The sequence below is a fragment of the Netta rufina genome (genome assembly GCF_964035555.1).
Source record: "Netta rufina genome assembly, chromosome: 2".
In the NCBI taxonomy this organism is placed as follows: domain Eukaryota; kingdom Metazoa; phylum Chordata; class Aves; order Anseriformes; family Anatidae; genus Netta; species Netta rufina.
The window spans coordinates 81,780,398-81,804,184 of NC_140124.1; the positions used below are offsets into that span (position 1 = coordinate 81,780,398).

The 23,787-nt window shown below is 39.8% G+C and overlaps 1 protein-coding gene across 4 annotated transcripts in view; it reads right to left on the bottom strand.

Moving 5' to 3' along the window:
* The window catches only part of TRIO (trio Rho guanine nucleotide exchange factor), a 243,363-nt gene that overhangs the window by 156,315 nt on the left and 63,261 nt on the right, over nt 1-23,787 (bottom strand). For all 4 annotated transcript variants that reach the window (XM_084281722.1, XM_084281723.1, XM_084281724.1 and 1 more), the window contains exons 2-6: nt 21,272-21,346; nt 14,554-14,668; nt 11,225-11,417; nt 10,065-10,577; nt 7,267-7,389 (exon numbers count right to left, since the gene is read on the bottom strand). In XM_084281722.1, the coding sequence (XP_084137848.1) occupies nt 7,267-7,389; nt 10,065-10,577; nt 11,225-11,417; nt 14,554-14,668; nt 21,272-21,346 (1,019 nt within the window). The remainder of the gene's footprint in view (nt 1-7,266; nt 7,390-10,064; nt 10,578-11,224; nt 11,418-14,553; nt 14,669-21,271; nt 21,347-23,787) is intronic.

Here is a 23,787-nt window from a genome sequence, read left to right on the forward strand (position 1 = left end):
ATATTTTGTGCACAGTTTCAGCAGCACCATTCCAAGCTATCTTCCACTCATTCCTTTGGTTCCAGGAACTGACTTCTTGTTACTCATTGCATGGATTCACACCCTCATTTCAGCTAAAGAAACAACAGCTATCAGGTAGTAACTGTTACAGACTTTCTTTTAGCCATCTCATTTATATTATGTGAATCTGCACAACACAAGCACAGCTTCTAAATGCTCACCAGCCATCTAAAAAGCAAAATGCTAAAGCAGTACTTCAATTCCTTCATTGTATTACACACGAACAATGTAGGAAAACTAAAAAGGGAACATCTCAAGTTACAGCATTACAGTGTGCACAGTAAGTACATTAATGTATGTAGTACAATTATTTTCTCTCACAATACCCTTTAGCCAAGAGCTGAAAAGACACCTTATAATATCTGGAAAGCTCCTCAGCAGAGAGTTATTCGCTACAAGGCGACATGATTAGTAGCCTAACACAAGCTGTAGTGCACTGTCATTCTTTGCTGCATGCCTGAAAAGCAAGTACATGGAAAAATATAGGTGACAGCCTGCCAGCTTGACTGAACTTCGGTTGTACTGCATACAAAACATAGCTGGCAGATGCCCTGAAGGCTTTATTTTATTTCCTGATTTTCCTAGACCCATTTATAAAATGTTTGTTTAGTGCTAAGATTCCTAACAGGAGTTTTCTGACACAAAGAATATTAAGCATCCAGTGTTAAAAAGAACCACCCCAGTGACATGGGCCATAAGCATCATAACTGGCACCTCTGTAATGTACTGCAGTGAGTTATAAACTAATCATCTGCAATGAAAATATCTTAGCACTGTTCTAGCAATGGAATTTCCAATTCATCTGCCACTTCACCACAGAAGTGGCGACTAAGGCAAGGTATAGCATTAATGTATGAAGTAGCACCTGCTTTAATGATTTAAATGTTTTGTAAGCCTCCTCTTTTGTTATCTCTCTTGAAGCAACAGTAAAGGGAGCTGCAGAACAAGCACAAGTCACTGTGTCTCTTGCCTTGAACAAAAATAAAACCAGCAACACACAGACTACAATGGAGGAAATAGTTAACCCGTTCTTCAGCTATGTGGGTCCTCAAAATATTCTCAGGTAACTATTTAAATGTTGCTATCAGTATTGTAACAAGTTAAATATAATTTCATTCCGCTCTAACTTTTTGTCAAATTTTTCATCTCGCTTTCCTGTATTTTTCATGGTAGACCCAGGGAAACTAAGACTATAGTCCACCACCATCACCATTGTTTCTCCTTTGCTTTTCACTTATTTTCCCTTTCTCACAGTAAACACCCATGCCTTCATCCTGTCCTTACAGCTGCGTCATTCTTCATCGGGATGCTCCCCATCACATCAGTAAGTACAGTGATCTAAACCAGACCTAGCTCTCTAGGAGGACTGACTGAAACAAGGCAATTTTTCAGAAATCTTAAGTTCAGCACCTCCAATAATTTTTAAAAGTGAAACAAGGTTTGCTCCTTTGCAGTAGTGCTTTTAGCAACAGTATTTCTTCAGTTCATGATCCACTGACATGAACATACCTGAAGGTGAACATACCCTTTTTGTTAAGGATTTTAGATTGGTTGGAGAGCTGAGAGACTTCTTGTTAAACCTCTAAGTATTTTTACTGAAAGCCCTGCCTGAGCAAGCTATTAGTTGAAAAAAGAAAAAAAAGAAAAATTAAACTAGGGTTTAAATTTGTTTTAAAACAAATTTTAAAATCGGGTTTATGTGGCAAGGTTTTGGTAGTGAGGGGTTGCAGGGGTGACCTCTGTGAGCAGAGCCCAGCAGCTGCTCCATGTCAGATCAGAGCCAGCTCCAGCTGGCTACAGAGGGACCTGCTGCTCAACAGAGCTGAGCCAGTGAGCAATGTTGGGTGGGCCTCTGGAGAGCAGACTTAAGGAAGGGGAAAAAACTGCTGTGCCACAAAGGCTGGGAGAGTGAGGAGTGAGAAGCAGCTCTGCAACCCCCCAGGTGAGTGCAGCAGGAGGGCAGGAGGTGCTGCAGGCAGGCAGCAGCAGTTCCCCTGCGGGCTGTGCAGGGAGAGGCCCCCGGTGGAGCAGGCTGTCCCCCTGCAGCCCATGGGTCCCCCATGGAGCAGATCTCCACGCTGCAGCCCCCCCGTGGGTGGAGGAGCCCCCGGTGGAGCAGGTGGATGTGACCTGGAGGAGGCTGCGGTCCATGGAGAGCCCCCGCAGGAGCAGGCCCCGGGCCGGAGCTGCAGCCCGTGGAGAGGAGCCCCCGCAGGAGGAGAGAGTGACTGTGAAGGAGCGGCAGAGAAAATGATAGGGACTGACCGCAGCCCCCATTCCCTGTTCCCTTGCACAACTCAGGGGGAGGACATAGAAGAGGGTGGATGGGGGGGAAGGTGGTTTTAGTTTCTCACTGCTCTAGCCTGCTAGTAATAGGTAAGACATTATATTGATCTGCCTTTGAGTCTGTTTTGCCCGTGATGCTAAGTGTTGAGTGATCTCCCTGTCCTTATCTCAACCCTTGAGCCCTTTCCATCATATTTTCTCCCCCTTTCCCTTTGAGGAGAGGGAGGGAGAGAGCGGCTGTAGTGGAGCTCAGCTGTCCAGCGGGGTAAAACCACCACATAACAAAAATTGCACAATTCACAACCTACGGTTTTGGTCTTTTGTGCTGAAGAGGACTCAGGGGAGTTTAGAATTCACATGGTGATTAAGTCTATCTTAAATAACAACTTTGTGTGGTTACAAAATGTATTTTAAATAAAAGGAATCAAGAGTGAAAAATATCAGTAGTACAAAGCAGTAGAAAGAGTCACACGAACTGTCAGCTAAGTTGGTTTTACCCCACCTGACCTTCTTAATGTTTTCATTTTTACCAGTCCCTGTGGCTGGACTCGAGCAAGCCAAGGCAAGTTTTTCATCCTTGAAACTTTTAACTCTGTAATCCCAGCGAGAGCCAAGTGTTATGTTCATACTTTTATTTCAAGCTCCCCATTCTCTCACCAGTGCTCATCTCTGGCACTTTCTTTTTGAGTGAAACTGATTATTTGATTGCCACCTTGATAAAGTGGTCTAGTGTATGCCAACAGCTTGTTCTGGGAACAGGATTAATTGACTTACCAATATGCTCATGACTGACACAGTAACAAGACTTTCTGGATTATGGCTACTAAACATTGGTTCCACTGATGGTCCTATCAGCACGCTGAGACAAGAAGTAGTCATAGTAGTCTACCTTTGACAGTAGACAGTCAACCTTCTCCAAGGAAAGCTTATTTTTGGTTGCATTGCTTTCCAATCATTTTGGCCCTCACCTATGCAGTGAGGGGCACAGTTAAGCTTTAATGAAAGCAAGGCCCTTTGATCTAGCAAGAAAAGTAGAAGAAAACATACAAACAGACAACATCCTCCTCCTCACCCATATTTCATATGACTGCTTTAGGTTCCCTTGTGTCACAGAAAACTTGCAGAAAATAGCAAAAATAAGAGTGGACATGGTATCAGTCCCTCCTGTTCTTCCACGCACTTCTGACTAATAATTCTTCCACGCACTGCAATCACAGCATAAATTCTGCATTTTTAAAAACTAGATGCATTTTTTTTTGTATTTACAACTCCTATAATGTCCTATTTGCAAGTTTCTACCCTAAAAGGTAGTAAAAATTTGTTTTGAGAAGTGAAGCATTGGTTTAGTCATCTAAAGAGGAACTTGAAGTTAGAACTGAGTATTGCTTAGCTCACATAAATCTCAGGACTTGTCAACAGCAATTTGTTGTTGCTGAAAGCAGGTCTTTTAAATGATAGCGAAAAAATACAGAATCATTAAAGTTGAAAAAGACCTCCAAGATCATCAACCACCACCCTACCACCAATGTCACCCACTAAACCATGTCCCTAAGCACCAGGTCCAACCTTTCCTTGAACACCCCCGGGAACCACCCACACCTGTGAGACCACCCTCCACCACCTCCCTGGGCAACCCTTTCCAATGCCAGACTACTCTTTCTAAGATGAAATTTCACTTAATTTCCAACCTGAACATATTCGTCTTTAGAGGAGAGAATCACTGAGATACTGTTTTTCCACACAGTTAGGGAAGATGGGAACTACTTGCCCTTTAAAGAAACGATCTTGCCCCTTATCAGTGCACAGCTTCTTGATTTCAGTAACGGGACATCACATACCTACCTACAGCTGAACATGTGAACTGTATTTCAGACAGCATCCTTTCCAGCCACACCAATGTGTGTGTTGAGTAATGGTAACAAAACATATTTCCATTTTTGACGTGCATCACTGCACCTATCCAGCTTTTCCCCAGGACAGTTTCATTGCCACAAGAACCAGCCTGCGTGTTAAGCTTAAGACTTTTGTGAATGTACTCCTCTGCACGTGTCTATCACAAACTGAATATGCAAGATGCCTAGATGTATCACTTGAGAATGAAACTGCTAAAAGTGCAGCTAAATTTCCTCCCCCAATATATTCTTCACCTGTTTGTTTTCACATTTGGTTTAAACTTCCAGCTACTTTGTGCTGTAATACTGAAAACTGGGTTCTAAGAATGGCGGAAAGCCATTGAAAGGAAAAAAGAAAAATTCAGCAAACCTTCTTTACCCTTGATGTAGCCAACTCTTTTTGATAACAGGAACTAAGAAGTTTTCACAATGGTTTACAACCAGGTGGCTCATTTCAGACTGGAAGACCAGATTAAAGTTTTGGCATCTCACCCAAAGGCTGATACTTTCTCACCCGAGCTCGGCAGAAGCAGCTGCAGAAGCTGCCCTCCTGCACCTCTTGGAAAGCCAAGCTGCTACTTGGGAAGGAAAGGGAGATGGGAGAGCCAGCCATTGATGGAGGGTAGCACCTGCTGCAAAGGGAGCATGTGCCCTGCAGCAATCACAATGTGTTAAGAAAAGCAGCTGCACCATCAATTATCAGGGTTAAGCTGTGAGCAAGTGCAAGAGGTATTTAGCTGCTTGGGCAGCATTTATCCTTTGAACAGCCCTTCCCTGCCTAAAGCGAGCCTAAAGAAACTGCCTGGAAAGCAAGATCTATCAGGGGCCAATTAGGGCCACAATGAAAAGCCTTCAAAATCTCCTGCATATAATAATACTTAGTTGCCACTCTTCCTTCCTCCATGCCATCCACTTGGATAAATTTACATTGCTGTAGATGTGTTAGAAGTGAAATTCCATCTCTAGTGTTAGAGCACTCACTAAGAGATCGTAAATGAGCTCTGATTACTGAAGAGTTGTGCTGACTGCAGCAGCAAACAAAACAGTAGCTTGGTGAGCACAGAACACATCTGAGGAGAGGTCAGGGAGAAACTGAACATGCTTCGCAGGAGTTAGGATGGAGTGGTATTTTCCCACTTAAAAACTGTCAAATTTCAATCAGCTCATGTCATTTTTTCAAGTCATATTCAGCATAATTTCCCCCCAAACTATATGTGTTCAATTTTGGTTAGTTAACTAAATAAGACAGAAAACCTGAATGCTCTTGAAATCAAAACTAAGGGCTAATTGTTTTCTCATTCTGCGGGAAAGAACCACTTCATGGGGACTATGCTTGCTCCGGATTTAAACTGCTCCTTACATGCTTCAAGAAATCATTGTGCAAGATGAGAAAAAGCCCTGTGTAATTGACACACTTGACTATTACAAACAAAACAGAGATTAAAATCAAAAGATTAAGAACACGGGGGATTATGCTACATCACCCGAGTGCTTCCTAGTGTTGCCAGCATCTAAACAGTATGGACTTTTTTTGCTTGTTTGTTTTTAAAGACAATGAAGGAGAAGAAAACAAGCCACCTAATTTGAAGAAGTCACAGTAACTAACATCAGGAGAGGCTAACAGAACAAGAATAATTTAACCTGTATAGTATGAGCCCAAGAACAGCCTGGAAGGATATCCAATATCACCAAGTTTCAAAAGTCATCTCATGTCAATGACACCTACTGTCCTCCTCTGAGTGCCCTTCTGTTGCGTTTTATGTGCAGAGCAATGAACAGCAGTAATTAGTTACTCCATGAAGCAGCAAATTGCTATGCCCCAAGAGTGGACCTGTACCTTCCAAACCTAAAGGTCAAAGTTACTTCCATGCATGATGTTATACATGTATAACTTCAATACAATGTTCCACAATGTTCGCTTTATTCTTGGCAAAAAATAAACCACTGCTTTTATTTATTTGTTAAAAAAACTTTCACAAAGATAGCTGAGATGCAGAAGAAAACTTACTTCTCTACTGCTGTCTCCTACTGCCTTAACTTGGTCAAAACTAGACACAAGAGCTGCCTCACTATCCCTTTAATGATTTTAGCAAGACAAATAACCACGGGTAGTTTACTTTGACATGCTTTCTTTCCACAGTTAGTAGTCCTGTCCTACAAAAACACCCTCTTGCAAGAGTTGATTGTTTCAACCATACTTTAATTCAATTCCCATCCTCGGACTGCCAAGGATGTTAATTTCTAACAAGAGTTACAGTGTTCTTCTTCCATTGAGCTGACAGACAGGGACTGGATTTAGGCCCAGGCTCCTGAAGTTACTTACACACCTCCAACCCTCCTAGTGAAAAAGAACCAAAATATGCTTGAGAATTTAGTCCCCATGTCTGAACAGGGCATTCATGAAACTGATAATAAGCAGCTTTCACTCACTGCAGGTTAGAAACTGAATTCTTAATTGCACATGATGCCTTATCAAGATAATATTTGACAAGTAAAATATTTGCTTTAGCTCCATGCCACTGCACCAGAAAAGAGACGTGTGTGCTCTTAAAAATAAAAAAAAATAAAAAAAAAATAAAAAGGAAAATTATTACACTGGGTTCAGCTACTGATTAGCACTTCTCAAAACTTTTTGTACCTGAGATGCAATCTATTCTGAAGATCCTGTTTTTTTTTTTGTTGTTGTTTGTTTGCTTTTTTATAGCATATTATATATGATTCCTGAAATTTCCTAAAAGATGCAAGACTGTACTCAAACACATATCCCAGGTTCTAAAAGTTTGGATGCACGTATTTTAGAAGTTCCAAAGTTCAACTGAATATTGCCAGCGGTCCGAATAATTCAGTTGCTCAATCACAGTACCTCTGTCCTTGGCCACCTTTTATTTTCTTCTTTTGTTATACAACTTTACTGCTCAAATACAAGTTGTACTAGTTGTAATAGAAGGAATGATTTGTGCGTGTGATTTATGAATGCTACCTTAACTAAGAGCAAATGTCAGTGTTGTGAATTGAGGCCCATTCTTACCATACAGTTCATGGCAAAGTGATTGTGCTGTGTCTGAAGTTCCATAGCGTGGGGATGACTGGTTCCGATCTCCGTGTAGCTGTTTAGAAACAGACCTTTGTTGTGTGTGATCCAGTCAAACATCTGAAAGGAAATGTTAAAGAAAAAAAAAATCACTGATGTGTTATGGAAGAAATCACATGCAAGTAACATTAGATATCCGTGACAAAGACGACAGAAAGAGCTGCCAGTTAAAATTAACACTGATTGTCTTTCCCCTGTAAGTTACTCTACATTTTAAAGAAATCAGTACTGAAATCTGACTGTTCGGACCAATATCCTCAGCTGTTGAACCTTTTCCTCAGATGTTTATCTCAAGCTACAGTGAAGTCAACATCATTACTACAAAGACTTAGTAAACAAACAAACTTGGAGCACAGCCCTATGTTACAAAGCTTATACATTCCTTAGTGTCAGCATTTTGTGATGCCGGCAGTTTAGTAATTTAAAATGAGAATGTCAACTCATGGAAATAAAGTATTTCAGTAAGTTTGATATTTTTAGCTCACAACTTTATGGCAGATTTGAAAATAACTTTTCTACTGCTAAGCAAATTAAAAATAATAATAATACTTGAGCAGTATTACACATTACTTTCTTCCAGAAAAAAATATGAATAAACTTTTAAACTTTTAAAAAACTTTTAAAAGATGTGTAAAAACAAAACAAAACAAAAAAATAATATTCAAAAAAAGTTTGGGAAAGGTTTTATCTACTAATGGCCATTACTGAAGGTACAATAGGTATGTTAATACCTGGAAAACAAAGTTTTCAAAAACCAAGCAGCACAACAAAAGACCGAGTTTTACAGTTCTACACACACAACGTGGTCTTGAACTCTTTGCTATATTTCAGCTCAAAAGACCCACCTACACTCTGGGTTAGCTTAAAAAGATACTTCTGAAAGAAATGGCTACAATGAGTAGTAAGCACCCATTTAAAGATCCTTTAAAGTATGCAGGCTAACAGAGCAATGTTACCAGGTCCAATATTCTACCCAGGTGCATGAAAAAACAAATTGTAAGTGGACAACAGTATGGTAAGAACCGCAAACAAACAAAAAGTTTTAAGAGTTTAGACAACTGAGACAGATGATCACACACTCCTAAAATTTTTGGTTTCTTGTCTAGAATACATTGAAGATGTAGATTAAGACAAGGGCCTTAACCAAAAAGTGGTTGGGATACCGCATAAACCATCTTTCAAATCTTTTTCTAGTGTTTGATGGGGGAATCAAGTTCCAAGAACACTGGCTGCTGTCAGCCTCCTTTTGAGGTGCCTCGTACTTGCTGTTATTTTGAAAGATGGATCTATTGAATCTATTACAGATTCTTGGAATCAGGAACATAGGAAACACAGGTATGAGCCTATACAATCACATGGCAGGACAGAGATCAGTTCCGTGGGCTCATATATTTGACAAGGGGTTTCTTAAAGCCCACGTTACGTATGCAACTTTTAGATTAGTAAATGAAGAATGGACTTTTCAATACCACTTGAGCGTCATCAAAATGTATTTTGTTAATGCTTTAATTAAGTGGCTGAACAGTTACTAAAATCATTTTGGGCCTGAAAGAGCAGTATTAGATCATTGGTTTATTATTTCCTAAATAACTTTATGACTCTAAATTCACGTGACTGGATTTTTTTCAACTCCTTACATGCCCCTACTATTTTCAGCTACACTCAGTAAACATTCGCTTTAAATGGCCCTGAAGTTTCTTTTTTAAACACAGCAGAAAACATTAAGAGTCCTGCTGTGAAAGTTCCTGAGCAGAAATGACCAGGGGATAGGAAAGTACAGGGGAAGAAGACAGAGGAAGGAGAAGTATTTTATCTGCTTGCTCTGTTTTCCCAGACATCTGCTTGTGACCGCTACTGGAGAGCAAGATACTAGTTTAACGTAGACCTTTGGTCTCACCCAGTTCAGATGTTCTTATGTTAAATACTTTAAGAAATCTGACAAAGACCATACTTACCACTGGACTGGTATGTCTAGTTACTTCTTCTCCCAGAGAAAAAACTCCCCATCCTTCCTTAAAGCTATTTGTTCCATGGTAGCAAGTTAGCGATTGCAAAACCATTCTATATGAAAATAGATCTTATTTGAGCTCAGCTAACAGTGCACTGCCTGCTATGGTGGTTCTTCAGATTTCATGTCAATCAAGAGCTTTATCCTTCAAAGGGACTGGTTAACCCGAAACACTCTGAAATCAGTCAGTCCCCCGTTAATGACATATGATTGTCAAAAAAGATACATCAGTTTTTAGCCTGGGACCTTAAATCTCGCATCAATGAAGCAGTTTGCCACGTCAACCTCTTCAGACTTTGTCAGCTACCTGCCACTCAAATCCCAAGGGTCACTCAAAAGGAGACTGATGCAATCCTTAATCAGCTGTATTTATAAAGCATACATCATCCATCTTCATTTGATGCTTGAAAAAGCTTCTGTCTGGAGCAAAGCTTTAAAGCTTTTAAAGAAAAAGCTTTAAAGTTGCTACCACTTAAATTTTTCTTCCATGAAAGTTACCTGTGTTCTTTACAGCTTGGAATTACTACTCCATCCACTCTACTCCAGAAGACTAAGATTCAGTATCAATAAAAAAATCCCTTACTTCTCATTAAAAGCGTAGTGACTAACTTAGAGTTTTGTCTTTAGAAGACAGAAATTACTCTTCGTAATTATCCTTGGTACTCTTCTCAAGTCAGTCAGTCGTTGTTCGTGCCCTTCCCCAATCTTCCCCTCCCCAATCCCTTACCTTTTCAGCATCCTGCTCGAACAGCCTGAGCTGAAAACATTGGTCCAATTTCAATTTCCGCACATGCCACATCTGATGCAGATGCTGCCGCGTCGAGTGCAGCCTGTCCAGCATGGTGGATACTTTGGGTAAAAGGTTCTGTAAGTCTGCATTCCCTGACCCAGAGTTCTTTTTGGGGAAGCTATCGCTGCTCTGTATTCGCTGGAGCAGCTTTTGTCCTTCCACATCAAGGTCCTCAATAGGAGCCTTAATGACTTTCTTTTTTAATTGCGAATGCTCCTCTATCATATTGCGAGCACCTTCCAGGTCCTGAGGCATTTCCTTTTTTGACAATATATCTTGCAGTTCCTCCAGTCTGGACAGCATATGGGTTGCATTGCTAATGTAGTCCTCAAAGGCAACTCTGATTTCTATCCACTCCTCATGGTTGTACTCCAAACAGCCATCAAATTCTGGGGTTAGCTGAGAAGGATCAACTACTTTGGTAAGGCCTTCCAGAGACACCATATTTGTCTAAAACAAGAAAAACAAACAAATACTGTTAGTGGAATGAATTTGACATTTTCTTGCAAGTTTTTGTTTCTCTCTGTTTAAAAAGTTGATCATGACTTTTGAAGTCCACCTGACTTAACTTTGCTTATACATGTCTTTTCCAATGCCAATTCTGATGAGCCTCCTGTCTTGCAGGTATTTTCACTCAGTCAGAGAAATCTTGTTTCTTACCCTACTACACTGAAGGAAAAAAAAAACAGCAACCACTTTTCTGGCTACTGTTTTGATTAGATTTTGACTTGGATATTGTGAGCAGAAGCAGGATAGAAGCAAGGTTTATTTGGCTGCTTTCATCTGCATGGAATGGTGGTGACAGAATGATTACCACAGAACAGACCAAGACAAAATAAAGATGAAACCTAACACTTTACCATGAGGGGTAAAACCCTAAGTCCATCTTTTTCATGCTCAGAAAAAGTATGTATGACAATGTGCACAATTACCTAGTTTCAGCTTATGAAATAAACGACATTTCTTCTAGAACAACTGGCCCCATCTACCCCTCTCTTATCCGGAACATAATTTGAGACTGCTCAAGATGCTGATCAGTACTGAGCACACTTAAACCATGAAATAAACATAAATTCATATACGATAGGGGAAATTACCTCAAACTCAAACTTAGAGCTGCCAAAGTTAGTCCTCTGTTTCTGCCAGAAGTTGTCTGGCTTGATTATCAGTGCAACATGAATACAGCATGGGAAGGATTCCTGTAAAATCTTCAGCAGAGGCTTTATGGAGTCCCATTTTGACCCACGCATATCTACAATGACGGTGAATCCCCTTTTACATACTTCCTCACTGCAGAAGAAAGGAGAAAACGTTACCAAGCAAGCATTACAAATTTGAACGCAGCACTTCTACTGCAACACACTGCCTAATGAACGTGCTCTCTCCAGCTAACAATCCCATCCCTAGGGCATCACTGTTGACTATCTGATGCACAAAGCAGTTCTCATGACAGCAGTGCAAAACCTCTCAGGAAGCTTGCTGTCACCCCACTGCCAAACTCCTGGTGGGTGATAGCTTTAAACTTGTTGCCGATTAGATAATCTGCCTTCACCTCCTCTTTCATTTTCCTTTTTTATATTCACATGAATATAAACCAGAATTCAGTCCTCTCTCCTTCACCCAACACACACACTCACCGTTTACAGAAGCACCAAAATGTAATTAATTTACAAATGACTCCATAGCACACACTTTACTGATGACAGTGTTCATGTTTTTCTAATGATCAAGGGGTTCCTCTAGAAGACAGAAGTTGGTATGCTGTTCTTCCCTACTGCTTCTGAAACATTTTTGAACTCAGATTTTGTTTTGTATTTTCTAAGAGTTAAAAAATGTTAGTTTGCAGAGGGAAAACCTTTACTGACAACTACTTCTGTAATGGGGTCAATCTGTGGATAGCTAACGGATAAGAAAGCATTTCATGGCTGTGAAGAAAACCATACTAACCTGTTTCTACAAAATTTGATCTCAATTTTGCTGTCCAAAAGTTAGCAGACCTTATACAAAAATTTCCTGGCAACTTTTCTGAAAATGTCAGATTTCATTTCTTTTCTTCATTACTTATTGTACACTAACTACTTGCTGCTGATCAAAAGCAGCAATCACCACCAGCACCGGGAATTTTGATTTTGTTCCAAGAGAGCCTACTACAAGAACCTTGTTAACGTGGAAAGGGAAAATATTTTAAAGCTGCGTCATAGCCAATGGACTATTAAGAGGGACCAAATGTCCGCTGTTTAAGTACATTAGTCACTTACAGGGATGTGACTAACGTAAACGGAATTCTGGAGTTCATGTGTTAAGGTTTTTAGCGTGTCCAGGAAGTAAGGATGCTTCACTGGCAGTATTATGAGAAAGATGAGTTATGACTGACTCTGGAGGGCAGAAGAGCTTCTGAAAGGAGTTGTAATATGGCTTTCCTTAGGAGAGTAGCTTTTTGAAGTTAGTTTGAAAAAAGAAAAAGTTTAAAAAAGGAGTTTATCAAGATAAATGCTGGCTCTCCCACCTGCCCAAAGGTACACACACAATTAAAAGGACAAAACCAAATACTGTTTTGAAGCTAAGACACACCCATTACTGAAAGGCTGCACGTTACATGAGAGCTGCTCAGCCCATCCCTATCCAAGCACACAAACTGGCAGGAAGACTGCTTGCCACTAATTCACGAGGTGTACATCTACTAGGATGCACAAAGCAGCTGCTCACCACGTGATGCAGGTGTGTCCTCCATTCACGTGGCCCCATCAGCTGACAAAAGACAAATCCCTCTTAGCTAAGGATCAAAACAATAAAAACTGTTCTGGGAGGCTTTGGTCAGCCAAGGTCCTCTGTTTGGTAAACCTGAACTGCACTAATAGCTGGTCAAGTAAGTGTTGATGACTTAAACTTGGTAAAATTTTGCACCAGTTGAGAAGACCCAGGACTTCTCAGTTAAGGAGTTACATGACCAGCCCCCTAAAACATGATGTGTGTGAAAATCAGTCTAGCTTTTAATAAAGCTCCCTTTATACTCAAATCTTTGCCATGTTTGCAGAGATATAAAATCCTGTAAAAGTTTCTATTTTAAATCTATTGATTAACATACTCCTTTTGCCAGAATACAACTGTATTTGCCAGATTATCTCCACAAAACTCTCTAGGGCCTATTTTGATGCTATTAATGTCTCTAGTAACTTAAAAATCTAGAGGACCAGAATACATCTCAAACGTTCAAATGTGAAATCAAATGCTTTCAAAGGTAAAAATTTCAAGACTTCTTTTCCTCTCCCTTCCTCTGTCTCTCCAAATCTCCCAGTTTAATCAAAAATAAAGAAAAAACACTAAGTACTCCTAAGCTTAAAAGTGAAGTAAATACCAGAGAAATTGAATTACCAACAATTAATCCTAAGGAAAGCCATAAACACTCTCAACTAGAATTTGTGAAGGTTTAGCTTTTTTTTTGTTTGTTTTGTTTTGGGCAGTTGTTTTTCTTTGCTTAATGAGAACATTTATGTCAATCTGAAACTGCTGTCTAATTACATCAGATGCAAGGAAGAGTGCACACAAATTAACACCTTACAGAAATATGGAAAAAAATACATTCAGGCATGTTGTCCTGGAGATTTTGACAACTGGTCCTACAAGTTGCATGCAAACATTTTCAAGCACAGTTGGAGTTGCTCTAGTCTGTACCAAATGTTGGCGGAATCTGAGATAAACCTACAATCAGTGTCTTAAGCTCATTTTTCTCCTTAGTTTTACTACTCAAGAACAAAGTTCTATCTGAACAATTTTTTTTTTTTTTACTATTTCTTTTAATATATATATTTTTTAAGTATATATTCATATTTACATGCACAGATACAAGCACTAGATTTGGTGATTAGTTTAAATAACACATTGTAATACATAGTTTAATTTTTTACAGTAATATCAGTAGTTTCACAGGTCTCTCCACAGGTTTGTCTGAGACCTGTACAAGCAAATTTTACATACATTTCTCCTGGTTATCCCTAAATTATAGCGTCCTGATTCAACACGTCCGATGCAAATAACAGTTTGGAGTGTTGTGCTGATCCCAGTCCACGCAAGATATATTGTGAATGATGACCACCATGTTTCTAATTATTGATGCACTGAAAACCTTTGAGTTGTATTCACAAATTTTCCACAGTGACAGCTATGTAGCATGGCAGTACTATTTCCAAGACAAACTACTTCCAGCTAAAGCATGCCAGACATTCTGCCAACAGCCTTCCTTCTACAGGGCAGAGTAACTATTTGGGCCTTTTCAAAAAACTGTCTGAAAACAGTAACTGACAGAACTTGGTACAAATTTGCTCATTTTCTTTAACCACTCAGTCTCTTAGCTTCTAAGTGTACTGAAATATATTCCCTTTGTTTTGTTGCACAGCATCAGAGCGTATCAAGGCTCATCATCACTTACCTAGGAATACAAGCTAGGTAAGAAATTAGTCTCCTAAGGTCTTCCTGCCGTATTCTATCATGATTACTACGAGCTGGAAACGTTAGGATGGGGCCTCCACGCTTATCTCTGCCACCTGAAAAACAAAACGTCAAAAACAAATCAACACAGCTTAACACCATTCTTGTTTGCAAAAGCAGTCTTCATAATGCTTTTGGAAAGCCTAACTCCTACACTTGAATGAATAACCACTTCAAGATTTCAAGTTAAATGCTAACACTGTCATTCAGAGACCAGCTTAAAATCGCATTTTGGGATTATCAGTGAGTACATTGTCACAATTCCTACAATGAGGAAATACCTGTCAAAGAAAAAAAAAAAGTGAAACGAAGACTGATGATAGCATTACAATTACGTATTACCATCACATTCAAGTCTGATGGGCAGTCTGACATCTCTAGCACTGGTGCTTTGTTACATATTTAATTTTTGAATCAGCAGCTATACAGATGAAATTTAATTGCAGAGTTATGTCACTCTGTTGGCTAGCATTTAGACAATATTCAGTGTTAACTTCATTACTAGCACCACGTTTAGGCATAGAGTATACCAGAAGAGCATGAGTCCTGTTACATCGTTTTACCTTGTTGCGATGTGCAGATTCTGAATGGTCAGTTTATAGCCTTTAGTTGTTAGCAATGCAAATGAAGGTAATTCTGAATCCACTCAATTCAAGGAGTTTAAAAAAACTGAGGTGGCTCCACTTAAATGTATACTTAAAATAAAATTTTATATTCAACGCATTGCTAGTGGAAACAAAATGTTATGTTTAGTAAATATCAGATTCAAGTCAGTAGCCTGTCTTTATCAATGCTTGTACAATAGCAGTCATTCCTACAAGCTGAATTTCACATACATGTTCTCAACCACAGATGCACGGACTATTTTCTCCTCTCCCGTGGAAATGCAGAGAAACACCATTCAGTACTCCTGAGTGATTTCTCGTTGTAAATCAGCTCTCCATTGTAAATCCGTGTTATTAAACAGAGTTCTTATTAAGCAGAGTTTTAAAAAATCCTTTAAAAAGACAGACCAAAAGTGAATGAATAAATTCAGTCACTCAAGAATCCATCAGTATCCTCTCCAGAGCACTCTGTGTGTAGTTGCTAGAGACCCTAAGCCTAGATGCCAAGGTCTCCAGAAAGCACCTCCACTGGACACATTCCCCACAAGGCACCAATTGAAACTCAGAGCAGGGAAGAGCAGCTCTGGATTTCTGTCAAGCTGCAATGCCAGAAACTTAGACATAAAAGGGAATTCATCTTATGTTTTATGACCCTCTTAAATGGGGTGAGAGAGTAAAACCAACTCTTCTTCTAAAGTCTAGCCTTGACCAGCCCAGCCCATTTGCCAAGAAGAGCACATTGAGGATTTTGTGTAGCAAGAGACAGAACGAAGACGGGACAAAAGCCACAGAGAAAGGCGGTCTAAATGATCAGACCAGGAGTTCAACAGCCCAAGCCTCTGCTCAGCTCCACAATGACCACTGGGCTTCAAAGCTAACAAACTTAGCTCAAAGTCTGCTGCAGCCCTTACTATTCTCTCTCCTCAGCTACAGATCTAAAAGATTTAGGTTACAGCTAGAAAATATCACTAATTCCAACACCACAAAAAAAGTGGGGTTGATTGCTCAAAGTCAAAATTCTTCCTTCAAAAGCAACAGCTAGCAGTGAAAAGCATGCACTGAATCTTCTTCACACTCTCCAAGCTTTTTACACAAATGCCTTGTTATACAAAGTCATCTCAGATCGTTCCCCAGGCCTTTCCCACAGATCAAGTATTATATCACGTTATTTTCCAGCATGGCAGAAGAAAGAAACGCATACTTTTAATGTCTTTCTGGATGCCTCTGCAACTGACTCCCAGCTCCACACATACACCACAGAGGAAATAAGTTTTTAAAGTACACTGCGTAAATTTCTGATAAATCATATCCCAAAATTTTGGTACATTGCGGACAAAATTTGTCATGTTCATTTCAGGTCTAGATGAGTAATGGATAAATTAATAATAGCCTTGATTTTTAGCAAGACAAGTTTCACTATCCAGTCTTGAACCAGATGCTAAGATCCTAAGTATTAAGCAAAGAAATCCCTAAGGCTTTAGGATACAACCGATATCTTTTTCATCTACTAAACACAAAGGTTTTTTCATCCTTATGCCTGGAGAGCCAAAACATAGGCCTTTTCCAATAAATAACTCTGGTTTCCTTTCTGCCTGATGCTGCTGTGTCATACACAGTTAAAAGTAACAATGTATGAGGCATCAGGTGGGAATTTCCTGTCTCACAATAGCTTTTCTTCAACTCAACCCCCTTATTTGTCCTGGCTTAACAAAAACCATATTAAGCTACTGCTTTCATCAGTCAGACTTCCATTTTTACCCTTTTCTTTTATACAAAACCCTCATGCTACCGAGATAGAATATCTCTGTTTATACCCAGATGTGTCATATGAGTAGCCGATCAACTCACATGAGTCAGCCAACATGAATCACTTCTGTCTAGTGCACATCGCAAAGAGAAGTCTTGTCGACGGTCTCCAAAAGACCTCAGAACCAAACAGGCTGAGCAGTGCAGTTTTTGTTCAGGAAATACCTTTTTACCCTGTCTCAAAATACTTAGGTAAAGCTAGGCAGTAAGCTTGTATGGAGAGGGAGGTGCAGGTCTCTTCTCCCTGGTCACCAATGACAGGATGCATGGGAATGGCACCAAGCTGCTCCAGGGGAGGTTCAAACTGGACACAAGGAAAATGTCTTCACTGTGAGGGTGCTCAAACACTGGCACAGGTTTCCTAGAGAGAAAATGCTTCCTTTTAAGAAAATGCTCCCCTTGCTTAAGTATGTGTGGAGATACAAGAGTGCCCGTACTCAACAGGCTTCAGCCTGAACAACAGACTGTATCCCAGAATCCATCTTTACTTCATGGTAACAAGCCAAGAAGGCTTTTCTGTTTCAGACAACGAGATGCCCAATACACCAGCAGATTATTGCCCAGTTCGGTGTAAGTCAGTTCAAGGAAGTCTTTTCTTTCCCTCTCACTCCACTTTTTTGGAGAACCACTACGTTAGCAATATTATAAAAACAACAAAGGATTCAGAGGGAAGATGCACAATGCATTTGCATCCTACTCTCACCATGGCAGCAAAATAATCGAGTTCTTTTGCTACTTTGTCCAGTAGAAGATAAAGCTGTCCAGCCAGTGAGCGATGTCAGGACAGTTATTTCCAATGCAGCATTACTCCAGTACCAGTATGTACACAACCGAGGCTAGTCTGGGGAGCTTTTTGGCTTTGCAGTTATCACCCTACATACGGCAAGATGCACGCCACAACACCTGACAGAAGTATTTGTTCTGCATCTCGCTGCCTCCTGTCTTAGCACAAAATACCTGCAGATCTGTTTCAGATTTGAATTCTCATTCAGAGACTACATCTCTCCTTCTCACACCGTCACCTCAGTCATTAACTTCACCCAGCTTTAGCAGTTTGAGCATCGCAGATATATGCTAACATACTTTAAGATGCAAACAGAGCCCACAGATTTTAACAAGTCCAGATGAGTAACCACATCACAGTCCTCATTTGTACATTGTTTATTGGGAAGCATTTCGTTTAAAGTTCTTTGAAAACAGACAAACAAAAACCCACTTAACCTGGCCTGTGCCGCAAATAACTGAGACAAGGTGGCAGAATTCTCTTCTGTCTAAATATATCATCAGACGTGCTAGACTAAGAAAACACTTATTTTTTTTTATTATTTATTTACAAAAACACATCATTAACAGATCAATAAAAGGGGCTAAACTGGATTGCAACAATGGAGAAGAAACCAAGAGTGAATCACATCAGACCCACTGTGGTTTGTGGTAGAGAAAAAGCAATGACAAACAGTCTTTTCAAAAGTGATGAAGTGCTCAGACTGTGCAAAGAGAAAGAAAGAAATAATGCTGAGTAGGCATGTAAAGCGTATCCACTTGAAAACAAATGGGAGGAATAAATGGAAAGACAGAAACAAAGCAATACAGAATTACAGCCTAACTCAGCCTGAAGAGGCACCTGTTGGAGGCAGAAAGGGGAGGTCTCCAATACAGTTTAACTGCATTATGGTGCAGTTGGAGTAAAAATGATAACTCTGGGGAAGGTATCTGAAATCAAGCGCTTTAACTCCTAATGCACTAGGATTTCAGATTCTGTCAAAACATTATTTCAAGAATGACTCAGGAAATACCTATGGTTGAAACAGTCTGGTGCTCAAAACAGGAGCAACGTAGGCAGAAATGCTGCAGTAGGTTCCCAAAATCCTGGTGGAGCTGGGAGTCTCCAGCTTTCCAGCAATGACTTCAGATTCAGACCTCTTATTTGAAATAAGCTGCTCTCAGAAAGTATTCAATAAAGTCATCATTGTATAAAAATCAGTGTCCTTAGTATTCTAAGAACACAAAGGTGAATATACTGCCATACAGACCATTCTTATTCATGTAACTTTGAGAAGGCCGGCCTCATTTGAGAAAGGCAAACAGACAAAAGATGGGACATGAACCAAGAATCAAAAGCACTCTTTTTTTTCTTCAGACAGTGCTATTTATGTGACTTTCCTGCTCTATAAAAGAGACACATTTCTTTGCACTATTGATTGTCATACTTTATTTCTCCTTAAGAAGGCACTTGAGAATCTACTCTGAACATGTTGCAACAGCTCTACCAGAGCTCCAACACAAAATTGGAGAAAAAAACTACAGAAACCATAGTGATGTTTGTGGATCTTAGCTTTAATGGGAGTATTACAGGTTTTAGCAAAGACAGCCTAGTTTTCTTTAGGCAGTTTTAGTACAGATACTTGCAGTATCTTTTTTCCTACTTAACCAGTTATTGTACTTAAAAATATTAATACTCAGTATTAAAGCAAAAGCTGTATTTTTGAGGAAAACATAGGATGCACATTGAAAGCCTCTGTAAATCAGTAGTTCAGTGGGTCTCAGGTACCTTTGTGTTCCCAGATAGAAGGCTGGACAGATCTTATTCCAAAACGGTTAAATCCTAGAGGTGGTGTTACTTTTGTTTGTTTGTTGGGGGGAGTGGAGAGGAGATGTTAATCACTTGCATTACTAATATATCTCATTTCAAACTTGCATCAATTGCAAGTGGTGAGAACCACTTGCAATGGAAATGTGAAACTATGAATTTTGGCAGGTCAGCTCCAGCCAGCCTCACTGTCCCCAGCTGTTTGCTCCATTCTTCTGTCAGAAGTTACTACCTTCACACGGGCCCACTGGCAACCATTTCTGCCTACACCACATCTCCTCTGGTTCACAATCCGTCATCTCCACTGAAATGCATCTCCAGCTTTCATTTGGCTTTTTTACTTTTACCGAATTAGTGCTTTTTGAGAAGGGCATAATGTTACAAAATCACATTAGAGAAAACCTATCATCTTTCAGTGCCCTCCTATGGGGTCTAAACTAAGCTCTGGACAATCTGGAAATTTATAAGTCTTGGAATGGAAACAGATAAAAGTTTTCATAAAATGCCATAAAGCATAAAGAAGGGCAACGAGGGACTGAAATTCTGTGTTTAAATCTGTTTTCTCTTTTTTTCCTCAGAAAATACCGTTTTAAGCACACCTTCACCAGCATTACAATCCATAAGGAAAAGAATCAAGAGTTTCTGGACTACCAAGGAAATTGACCCTGGGCAGTCTGTTATGTCAGTCACTAGAATTACCAGGACAAGACATTTTATAAAAACGTCTTTCTTGTTTTACAATGACACTTGACTCAGCAGAGCGGACAGAATGCAGTACTGTGAACTCCACACTGTTCTTGCAAGCGTCATCATCCACGCACAGCAAATCTCTATAAAGTGCCGTATCGGGGATTATTTTGTGTGCTTTAATATTTACAGATATGAGTCTTATTTCTGGAGTTCCTGACAAATTATTTATCCTGAACCTGCCTCCTCTGAAAAAACCCTTTCAAATATGAGACTGTCTTCTAAATCATCTGACGCTAAGATTACGGCGAAGAGCATAATGCTGATTAATTCCAACAGATTTGGATGTACTTACTTCAGAAAGTCACACCCAAAATGCAGTTCACAAGAATAAGCACCTCAAATAGCCATCATTCTATCAAGTTACTTATCCAGTTATAAAATAAATTATAATATTCATTAATCTGAGCCCCACTTTTAAATCCTCTGCTACTCCTTCTTAAGTAATCAACTAACTTCAAGGTGTATGTTAGAGGTAGCTAAAATTAGATGCGAACTCATTTTACCGTGAAGATATTGTATGTGCTTCAAAGGAGATGCACTGAAGTTTCACCTCTGCTACACAGACATTTCTCCCGTGCCTCAGAATGGCCAGTAACAAAGCCAACTCTGCAAAACTCTCCACCAGAAGAACCAGAAATACGACAACAAATATGACTACAGTCCAGGTTGTTCCAAATAATGCTGCTGGATATGCTGTTACAAGCAGTATGCTCCACATTCAACAAAACACATAACTTCATTATTGCAGATCCTTTTGCAATGCTCATGTTACAATTGGGATACCTAGCTATAATAGTTGCTTTCCTGTATTCCTGTGATTTTTGCAATGATATTTACAGTATTTAAATGCTATTTTGTATGTGAGTAATAACAGTTATGCATGACACAACAGAAGAAAATAACTGTACCTGAAAGGTATGCAACTTTTTCCTTTAAAATTGGCAAAACTTCCATAGCCTTCATTTCATCATTTTTGCGAAACCCTGAAAAACGAACAAGACAAGGTAATTAGTCAGAAATTCAGAGATTTAGCTGCTACATTTAATGAAAATAACTGTGTAACATTTACCCTTGGAACACAATCTCCATGTTATGCTGACAGGAATTAAGATAATCTTACAAAAAAAAGGCTGTGAAAAATAAGCCATAAAGCTTTTAAAATTATTAATAAAGAAATCACCACTTTGACTAGCTTAACACAAACATCGTAGTATCCTAGCAAGGATCCTTAGAAAACAGGACATGGGAATTAGCCTTTTCTGTCAGTGCATAAAAACTGTCACTTGGCTCCTGTTACTTTTAGGCATTCCAGCTTCATCTCCCACTTTCTGCTCCAGCAAAGGAGTAATATAAAGCTCATAAGAGTAGGTTCCTTAAAAGCAGGTACCAGCCATTTTCCATCATTTTATATATATATATATATATATATTTTTTTTTAAGCTAACACAGCAACACCATTTAAATCCAACTTTCGTCATGTTACTTCCCTAAGCAGAATCAGAGATCAAACTACATCTTCTCTGCTGCCTGCAAGAGTAGTATCTCGTATCAGAGCACACTTTGCCTTATTAACTCTACACACAGTTTGAAATGGTCCCTAGGATGAGCTATTACTGTCAGTTTTGCAAAGCTGTATATCACCGGTTTGCCCTCTTATTTTCTTCTATTTCTATCACATTTCTGTGGACAGATTATAAACTTTTCCTTTAGTAACAGAGATTGAGGAAGCATTATATTTATGATCTTAAATTCCATATTGATCTGTACAATATGACATGAGCTGCTTCTGGGCCAAGCTGGTTCATCTTACACAAACTGGGTGGTTCTGTACCCACACTTTAACTAAATGCCCCTGTGACTTTTCCCAGTCTCTCTGGATTCACGTCTCTTATTTTTAAACAAACAATGAGAGATTAAGCACCTCAAAGAGCCATCATGCCATCAAGCAAAGGTTACTTATCAAGTTATAGAATACATGTATGTTACGATACTCAGTAATCTGAACCCCACTTTTTTATTTTTTTAAACTACTACAACAACAAACTCATGTCTGTCTCCTGCAGTAAGTGGGAAGCACTTATTTATTTACCACACCTGAAACCCAGAAGTGCTGGTTGCTGTTTAGTAAAAATAGCCCCAGAAGCCTGTTAGAGCACAGCTGTTGTGTTCCTTCAAAGCAACAGTTTGAGTTACCTAAAAGATAAAATAACCTTCTTCAATATTTATAGTTTCTGGGAATTCTTACAAGAGTAGGCTCAGGTATGCATGTGGCATTATTTTCTAAAATGAACTGTTCTTTCTCTGTGCAATCCCTCTAGCGAGTGCAGCAAAACATCTGAAGCAGGCTATCACTTCTCAAAAATATCCAAAATGTTTCATATCCCTTTGTCTCAAGCCTCTGAGCCTTAACAAAACAGCAGCATGCTTCTGAGCTAAAACCTGGAAGTAACATACGAGTGCATGAAAAACACAAGACTTGTAAATACAGGCATCATACGCATCAAACGCTCAACAGGTTTCCTGTTCCAGTTGGTAATCCTGAGACTTCTGTGCCACTGTAGCTAGTCGCAGGCACTATCCTTCAAAACCCACACCAAACCAAACACCTGAGGAACACAGCCAGCTGGGCGTTTACAGGTCATGAGCTATGAGGAAGGACCAAACCAAAACATTGACTGTGAAGAATTGAGGGGAGACATGGTAGCAGCACACAAAACACATGCAAGTCCACTGGTGGCAAAAGTAAGCTGTCCAGAACTGCAGCAAGACATTTATGGTGTGGGACGTGAAGTTTTGTAAACGAAAGAAGAGTGAAGCAGCACAGGAGATTGACTGCCTGTGGACTGGCAACCGCTGAGGATGTTTTAAAAATGCATTAGACACGTCTGTCAGAAACGCCACGAATGTAGGCCATGGCAGAGTCCCTCCAGATCACTGCAAGTGTTCAGCTGGAATATTGCCTCACCACCCGCTGCAAACGGAGCAAAACTAAACAACTCTTCCACTCACTGTCTAGGTTTTTTGTTGTTTTTGTTTTTCCTCGTGAACACCAAATGGGCTACAAGCTCTCAGAGAGGCAGGGCTGGGAGCGGGACGGATCCTCAGGCAACCCCCAGCTGCTCAGAGCACTTCTGAGCTGTAAGCATGAGGCAGGATTTTGCACTCATGTGGCTCCATGTTTGCACTTTGGCTCCTAGGAGCTTAAGGTGGCTCAAAAGGGACCTCTTGCCATTGTCCAGAGTACTGGCTGTGGGTTAGTAATATTTTAGGGAACCTGCCTCCAGTTGTACACATCCTCTGTTTTCATCTGGTAGGAACTAAAGCTGTCATCAAGAGTCCACGAAAACCCTGGGCTTAAATAACTCAATCTAAAAAGACAGCAAATACCTTTCTCCAACCTGAAATTTATATTTGTGCTTCAGTT